The 9,277-nt window shown below is 42.1% G+C and overlaps 1 protein-coding gene across 2 annotated transcripts in view; it reads right to left on the bottom strand.

The window, feature by feature from the left end:
- Window positions 1-428: 428 nt before the first annotated feature.
- Window positions 429-9,277, bottom strand: part of PRLR (prolactin receptor) — a 46,839-nt gene continuing 37,990 nt past the window's right edge. For both annotated transcript variants that reach the window (XM_056546675.1, XM_056546684.1), the window contains exons 8-9: window positions 6,973-7,042; window positions 429-6,285 (exon numbers count right to left, since the gene is read on the bottom strand). In XM_056546675.1, coding sequence (XP_056402650.1) covers window positions 5,284-6,285; window positions 6,973-7,042 — 1,072 coding nt within the window. In that variant the 3' untranslated portion in view covers window positions 429-5,283. The remainder of the gene's footprint in view (window positions 6,286-6,972; window positions 7,043-9,277) is intronic.

The raw sequence follows: 9,277 nt of genomic DNA, 5'->3' as shown, positions 1-9,277 counted from the left end.
AGTACCCTTTTAAATGTGGTCCTTCCCTATACTTTGTATCTGAAGGTTATTATAACTTTGTGGACATCTATAGTACATAATAAATCCTGTCAAGGTGAGTAAATAACAAGATCGATAGAAAAATAGCAAATGGGTGTCATGAAAGGAGAACCAAGCCCCAGAGACTGGAGAATATTATCACTTGTACATCTTATGTATCTAGTCACTGACAGTGATCAGAAAATGGAATCGGATATCTTTATAGTAATAGGAGCTGCAATACCAAACACTGCCTGATCTTAGACAACTCCTTTAAAGGGCATCTGTCATCCGTATCACCCGCACTTACCTGTTATACAGGCTTGCGGTGCGGGTGCCACTGATCAAAACGATACTTACCTCTTCCCGATCCATTGCTGCGTTCCGCAGTTATTCTGCTTTTTCGTGGTATACTAATGAGCTGCTTGGGGCATGGGCGGAGCTACATTCACTTTCTGGGGCACGGTGATGTCACTGCTGCCGGGAGGGGGGGATATTCATATCCCCCCTTCCCTGCTCGCTCTCTCTCTGACACCGGCGCATGCTTGGCCTGGCTCATCAATATTCATATTCCCCCCTTCCCTGCTCGCTCCCTCTCTGACACAGTGGCGCATGCGCCACTGTGTCAGAGAGAGAGCGAGCAGGGAAGGGGGAATACGAATATTGATGCGCTTTGTCGAGCGCCAACCCTGCAGCAGTGTTGTCACTGTGTCCGGGAAAGCGAGCACAGCTCCGCCCATGCCCCAAGCAGCTCATTAGCATACCATGAAAAAGCGGAATAACTGCGGAATGCAGCGACAGATCAAAACGAGGTAAGTATCGTTGTGATCAGTGTCACCCGCACTACAAGGCCGTATAGCAGGTTAGTGCGGGTGATACGGATGACAAATTTTCCTTTAATTTTAGACAATTTATACTGTAGCAGATGCGAGATAGAGCGTCAACGCTTATAGAAAATACCACAAGGTGCATGACTAGGGCAAGTAAAAAATAATCTCTGTATCATTCATAGTCTGTACCATAAATAGATCTTTTGTATTTACATATATATCGTCTACGTATCGTGAAAGATAAATATCTGTAAAATAAAGTGTTACATTTTCCGGCTCCTTACAGAAGGGAGCGCAGCTATATCGCTGTGTAGGCTACGGGTGACTTAACCTGGATGTTTTTGTTTCTTTATGTACTAAGTACATTGAAAAAAAAATTTCATAAATAAAAAATTAAATTATTTTGTAGATTCTAAATATGAAATTCTATCATTTCATTTCCCAACCGTGTTTTTATTGCTCCAAATGCATGTACAAAATATAGGCAACTTTGCCGATGTCGAAAGGATCCCTCAGTTTTCTGTAAAAAGTTCCTATACATCTGGCCACAGACTACAAACATAGCCTGTGTGGTCTCGCTGTCCTCCTTTTTATCTGCCATCTAATCTTGGTAACCCAAGAGACTGTAAAGGGTCTACATAGGATTTATACACACACAAGGAGGTCTGCAACCAAGACAATTTGCCATGAAATTTGCTTCATTTTTCATTGCAGATGCGTTGAGGGGCAATAAAAGGATTGCAAAAGTCTTCATACCATTTAACCTACATGGTTGTTGAGTGTAGGTTATAGTAAGGCTATGGGTCGAGTTTTTGGCAGTGGTGAAGAACAAGTTCTAAATTGGTTGTATGCATTGGACTTTGATGATCCGGCAAAATCTGCTACTCTGGCTCTTGTTTCAGTGTAATAACACTGACACTGTATACATCACACCCCCCACTCGCTACCGGTAGAATGTACAGAAGCAGGGACTCCTGTCTTTGATAGGAGTCCCTGCTCCTGTGCATATTTTAAGCAGCCAATTGCAAGACAATCGGGGGTACCTCCAAATCAGGATCGAAAACTAAGAGATTCGTTCATCTTTACTGCCGGGTTAACAGAATTTGCTTTAAGGATAGCTTAGAATTTATGGGGGTTTTTCTTGAAAAGAGTTAGAACGGCATCACAGAAAGAGGCACTTGTCAGATGACCGATCAGACATCACATTTTTCTTTAAAGGGTTGTTAAAAGCATGTAAAAGAATACAGGTAGAGCCTGAGTATGAGAACCATTGTAGAACATTGGATAATAGAGAATACATATATAAAACAAATACAATCTGCTCAGTGGAGTAGAAGTTAAAGGGATACTCTGCTGCTAAACATCTTATCCCCTATCCTTCGGATAGGGGATAAGATGTTAAGCAGCGGAGTACCCCTTTAAGGAGAAAAGAATGTACCGTATTCCAAAGTTAGACAACAGCTACTTTGCTCCGAGATCAGCACAAAAGATCCAAAATTCAATGGAGAGGATATTGGAAACGAAACAACATTCTGAATTATATTATAGTAGCCATATTGCTGGAGCTTCATGGGTGGTTGTGCTGCCAATCCCATCCCAGCTACATGAGGTTGACGTAACAAAGTTGCAAGTGTATGCTAAGTAAGAAAAAATCCTAAACAGCAACATATTTCCTTTACTGTGCAAACATTTTTTCAAGGTTCTTGGAGATCAAAAAAAAAAAAGACTAGTCCCTGCAGTACCTTCTTATGGCCAGCAGATGTCACTGCTGCTAAAGCTGACTCAAGTCAGAAGTAGAACACAATTTATGGCATGCTGGAAAGTGCAGTTCCATATCTCTTCAGCATGCAGACTAGAGGTCAACATTATATAGAAACAATTTTTTTTTTTTTTTAAACATAATCCTTGAGTTGGCTGTCCAGTTGGAGGACAGGAAATATAAAGTAAGTTCCACTTAATAGTACACATCTTATAAAAATATTCTGCAAATACATCTAGCTGGTAGTTTCAATGTATGTTGTGAGTTATAAGGTTCTATAAGGTTAAGAATAAAGTATATATTGAGAGCACTTAAAAGGATACAGGTAGAGCCTGAGTATCATAGACATTCTAGAAATCTCATCGTAGTACACAGTGCTTGGGTTGAAGAGAGTCTATCTTCCCTTGTGTGTGGTGGTGGTGGGGTGTTAGGGGCCGCTGCCCAGCAAATGCACAGGATTTTGCTTAGGCTAGAAGGGCCATAGCTATCCAACCCTTGGCGCAATGCTGATTTGCCACCTATGGACCCGGCTAGCTGTCATAAAGAGTAGGTATATTTATGTGTGTTGGTGTGTTTATGATGAGTTTTATATGTGTGATGTGCTTATTGTGTGTATATTGTATGTTATACGATATATTCTGTGTTTGTTTATGTATGCATACCGTGTAAATATTATAAAATGCTACTTTTTAATACTGTATGTTGGGTATCATATCGGTTATGTAGTGCTTCTCTCTTTTGCTGATGTCACACTGGGTTCAACGCTCTTGAACACTGGCACGCTTAGGCGCTTGACAGGTACTATGCACATATCCAGTTAAATAACATAGGACACGCAGGGCTGGTGCAAGGATTTTTGCCACCTTAGGCAAAAGCTAATTTTGCCTCTCCCTTGACTCCACCCATTGGCTCCGCCCTTTGACACACTGTAACAAACCTCCTCCTCATGCTGCTGTCTGGGCAAGTGGTTCGGATGCTGGTTCTCTTAACTTTTTTGTGGCATGTAAAAAGAGGGCGCTCTAGGCGACTGCCTATTTTGCCTATAGGCAGAACCGGCCCTGAGGACAGGTACACAATGCATATACTGGATAGTTGTCAGGTGAACAGTATTGCCCCTCTGTGCCTAATGTCAGATCGGGCAGAAAAGAGAGAGGCACTGCATAATCACTTTAAGTCCAATTTAGGGTAGGATCACATGTAGCGCATCTGCAGCATATTTCATGCTGCGGGAAATCAACCAGGCAGCGGATGCACTGTGTGCGACCCAACCCTTAGGGGTAACTAGGGGTAATATTTTTGACTTTTGGACAGTGGATTCTATTCAGCAACAGTGTGGTAATATTATTTGTTCACTATGCAATAGCAGAGGTCATAATGTGGCAGTATTATATGGGCCTTGAAAAGTAGTATCATTTGTAAAATTGGTCTTACACTGTTTCGGTAACAGTATGGAATAATATTGTATCGCTGCATGGAGGTAACATTTGGTTGTGGAATAGCAGTATTGTTAATTGCTAATATTGCATTGTTCATACAATATTGGAGCATTTTTGGGGCCCCACTTTTAATTTTACTCAGGGCCACACTTTGTCTAAAACTGGCCATGCCTTTAAGCTCCATAAGCTGAATGTTAAAACCATTAAATTACTGATAACCAATCAGATAACAACTTTCAACAGGCTAAAGATGATACTACTATGGGGAGAAAGCAGGTGGCAGGTTAACCTATCCCCTATCCAAAGGGTTCGGATGCTGGGACCCCCGCGATCTCCGTGCAGACACCTGGTGTTCTGAACATTATGTCTAGAATGCTGGATTTGGGAGGCCGTGGTTGTGACGTCACGCCACACCCCTCTTGAAATCACGCCATGCCCCCTCCATTCATGCCTATGGGAGAGGGCGTCATGCCCCCTCCCATAGACATGAATGGATGGGGCATGGCATGACGTCACGACCACGGCGTCCCAAACCCAGCGTTCTGAACATAATGTTCTGAACACCATATGTGCACGGAGATAGCAGGAGTCCCAGACACAGGACCCTCGCGATCAGACATCTTAATGTCTAGCAACAGAGTACCCCTTTAAGGGAACACTATGTACAAAATTCCTTCACAGCCAACTCCACCCCTTCCTGCCCCACTGGGAACAATGGAGTTCTGCCAGCACCCATGGAATTTATTAACCATACTACTATAAAAGAATAGATCTGATCTGGTTTTCTATAGGATATTTTAGAATATAAAGTGTGTACGCTGCAAAAATAAGTGACAAAAGTACAAGGTAGTAACAAAACAACAACAGCAAGAGAACACACGAAAGGCAGAAAACTAAAATCTCCTCACATTAAATTATTTGTTTTTCCTTAAAGTAGTGGAAAAGGATTCAGCCTGATGGTCCAAGCGGAAAAACACCACCAAGCTAGATGCGCATCTCAAGACCTGACATTACCTGATGCAATTATGAGTAGACAACCCAATGAGTAGCTTCTGTCTACTGCCATTACCTGCCGTGGCCCTTTAAGAGGCTCAGTCAATACCAAAACTATCACCATCACTGATGCTCAAGGGATAAAGTGACTGCGTGATGACTCAAGTTCTTGGAGAACCGTAGATCAGTTGAGCCATAACATGGCTGTCTGCACGGTGTGCAAGAGTCTAGTTCTCTTTCAACAGGATCAGGGGAAAAAGCTTGATGGGTCCATGTAACCCATTCCAAGTTTTGTCATTTCACCTTCATTTATAACAGGTTTTATGAAGCCCATGAGCTTTTCTGCTTGGCTTTGCTGGGGCTTCTGAATAAATTCCTTCATGACATTTCCACCGCTCAGCGGACTTACTTGAAGCTCTAGATTTTGCATTAACACTAATGCATTGTCGGCCTCAACCCTTTCTACCTTTGAATATTCCTGGTCCGGAACCAGCATAGAATATTGGTCCGTTATAATGTTATTTTCTTTGTGTTTTGGTATTAATGCTAGTGCACTGTTTTGGTTAACTTTGTGGACTTCGACGTAGTCCATTGTTCGAGAAGGCATCTTCTCGTTGAGTAACAAACTCAACATGTCGGCCTCAACAACGCCCTTGGAATGCAAGTCTCCCAAGTCACTCTGTTTATTTGAGTGTCCCTCATGGATGTTTTCTATTGTTTGAAAGTACATATCTTGCCTCTTGTCTTCCTGAGGCATTGCAAATTTTGACATGTTGGCATTCATGACACTGAGGGCCAACTTACAGACATCTGGAAAATTGTGATAAGTCGATTTTGGGGACTGGTTGCTGGATGTTTTGTCATCAGACCAATCGCTGGATTTGTTATAATTTAAATTAGAAAATGGCTGGTCCATGGCTTTACTTTGTAGAGGCCAAGGAGATTTTAGTGCCAGATGGTCACGGACACCACTCGGGATGCTTTCCACACCCTGTGATTGGACTCTTTGGTCTTTAATTTCTTCCGAGGGAACGAAGTGGCTATCGCAGCTTCCACGGCCAGAGTCATTGTCTGTATCCACAGGGGAAACTTTTATATGTTGGCATTGGAGTTCTTTTTCTGGACTGGACATGAGGTGCTCTTTGCTGTCATCTACCTCTAAGAATTCCACCAGAAGATCTTCACAGTCTGAGGTTGGAGGAAATCCTTGGCAACCAAGGGCACCCAACAAGTCTTCAGATTTTCCACTCTGATAAAGAGAACAAGAACATTAAAACACTTCAAACACTTAGATGGTAGACATATGTAAAGACTTCAGTGGCCACATGCATATTTTAGTGGTGTCAACCTAGTCCCTGTATCTCTTTAATACTCGGAGACCAACAGTGCAACAGGATTGGTAGAGGCCCCTGGGCAAAAAGTTTGACAGAGGCTCCTATGCCACCTGTGTGACCCAGATCAGAGCTAACTAGCACACAACCACTGGGTAGGTGGCCACATCACCTTCTCCAATAAAGTTTATGAGCATTGCCTAGACAGATTAGGCAGAGTCACATGCATTCCGGGCCTCTTCTTGGATGGATGGAATAACCAAATGACCATGCAGCTCAGACCTGCAGCCTACAAGGTAAATAAGGCCGGATCCCTGTCACCACTGGTCAACTAATCCATTTGAAAGGTCACAAAGTCCCAAAGATGGGCACCTCCATATAATCCCTCTTTGTCTAAAAAGGCTCACAGTCAAGGATGTTCATACCAAATGAAGCTGCAGCTTGGGGCCCAACTTTTCCCTATGCCTGCCATGCACTACCTCTCTTTATAGCAGCCACAAATTAAGTCAACGACTCAAATAAATATAATAGCCTATGTTGTTTTATGTTAAAAATAAAATCAGAAGGTTTTTGTACAAAAAATAATAATAATAATAATAATTTACCTTAAGTAGCTGGGTATCAAATCCCATAATTTTTGGTCCAGGAACAGGAGGACAGATACAGGACATCCAACTAATAAAAAAAATGAAAAATAAATTAATAATATAAGGCAAGGTTTCTAAGAGGAATACATGAAGGGGGTTAACCAGTGAATGTTTTACCTTATGTACCAGTGTATGTAAATAAAAAAGACCTCTACTTACCTCCTCCCATCGCCCCAACACATCGCTCCTTAGCCCCTAGTATCAGCACCAGGTCTCCGCTGCACATCACATCGCCGCTCAGCCAATCCCTAGCTGAGGCGGGACACCGCTGTGGCCTGTGATGGGTGGAGCGGTGATGTGACATATCTGGTGCGCCAGGAGGTGAAGTGTGGCGGCACTGTGAGAGGATCGAGGGAGGTAAGTAGAACCGTTTTTTATTGTAAAGCCCACCTGGGTGCATTAGTTTGAGAAAAAAAATAGTGTTGCTGGATGACCCCGTTAACACGAATAATTATCTGTGTGAAATATAATTCCAGAACAGAATCTGTATATAGTTCCTGGTTGACTAGAGAGTAATGAAGTCATTATTTAATGGTTTTAGTAGCTAGTTAAAAAGAGGCCTGGTGCAGGTAATATTACCTGTTGTCTCATGGATGCCGATAAAGCACTCCAGGTTTTTTGCCCCTTAGTATGCTCAATTAGTATGGCTGAAAATCATGCCTGCCATATAAACTAAAACAGGTAAGCACTCGGCATACACAAGAACCTCAAGATTATTCTCTAATAATGGTTTGTGCTGCAATATATAAGCAAAAAAATATTCCCGGAGTGCTTCATATTCCATGGTGTCCAGCAGGTAAGTGAGGGAGGTGGGGGTAGGTAGTATTCCCTATTGACCAGCTGGCACATTCCAGAAGTTACTTTTGTTATATTCCATGGTGTTTAGAGGGAGGAAGTAATGTTCTGTGAATGAAGGTAGAGGACATGTAAAATTCCTAGGTGTATAATAGGTGGACCGAGACGTAAGGGGCTGGTTGATACATTTCTCTGTGTTGAGTGGTTAAAAGAGTTTTCTGGGAATAGAAAACCAGAGCTAATTTGTTCCAAAAACAGCGCCACCCCTGCCTTCAGGTTGTGTGTGGTGTGGCAGCTCATTTCCATTGAAGTGAATGGAGACAAGTTGTAATTCCACACACAACCTGAGGACAGAGGTGGCACTGTTTTTGGAAGAAATTAGGTATGGTTTTCTTTTCCTGGACACCCCCTTTAAGATGTGGGTTTGTATATATTTCCTGGTGTCTAGTGGATGTGAAGGGAAGTTGTAGGTGGGAAGCAGGTAGCATTTTCCAGTGTTTTCTGTTGTCTAATGTGTAGGGAGATACTATTCCCTGGTGTCTAGTGGGTTATATGGTAACATTTTGCAGGTAGGTAATATTCCCTGGTGTCTAGTGGGTTATCGGTAATATTTTGCAGGTAGGTAATATTCCCTGGGGTCTAGTGAGTTATCGGTAATATTTTGCAGGTAGGTAATATTCCCTGGTGACTAGTGAGTTATCGGTAATATATTGCAGGTAGGTAATATTCCCTGGTGTTTAGTGGGTTATGTGGTAATATTTTGCAGGTAGGTAATATTCCCTGGTGTCTAGTGAGTTATGTGGTAATATTTTGCAGGTAGGTAATATTCCCTGGTGTCTAGTGAGTTTTGCGGTAATATTTTGCAGGTAGGTAATATTCCCTGGAGTTTAGTGGGTTATGTGGTAATATTTTGCAGGCAGGTAATATTCCCTGGTGTCTAGTGAGTTATTGGTAATATTTTGCAGGTAGGTAATATTCCCTGGTGTTTAGTGGGTTATGTGGTAATATTGTGCAGGTAGGTAATATTCCCTGGTGTCTAGTGAATTATCGGTAATATTTTGCAGGTAGGTAATATTCCCTGGTGTCTAATGAGTTATCGGTAATATTTTGCAGGTAGGTAATATTCCCTGGTGTTTAGTGGGTTATGTGGTAATATTTTGCAGGTAGGTAATATTCCCTGGTATCTAGTGAGTTATGTGGTAATATTTTGCAGGTAGGTAATATTCCCTGGTGACTAGTGAGTTATCGGTAATATATTGCAGGTACGTAATATTCCCTGGTGTTTAGTGGGTTATGTGGTAATATTTTGCAGGTAGGTAATATTCCCTGGTGTCTAGTGAGTTATGTGGTAATATTTTGCAGGTAGGTAATATTCCCTGGTGTCTAGTGAGTTTTGCGGTAATATTTTGCAGGTAGGTAATATTCCCTGGAGTTTAGTGGGTTATGTGGTAATATTTTGCAGGTAGGT

This window comes from Hyla sarda, chromosome 1, assembly GCF_029499605.1.
Source record: "Hyla sarda isolate aHylSar1 chromosome 1, aHylSar1.hap1, whole genome shotgun sequence".
Taxonomy (NCBI): Eukaryota; Metazoa; Chordata; class Amphibia; order Anura; family Hylidae; genus Hyla; species Hyla sarda.
This window is presented reverse-complemented; position numbering and strand designations above follow the sequence as displayed.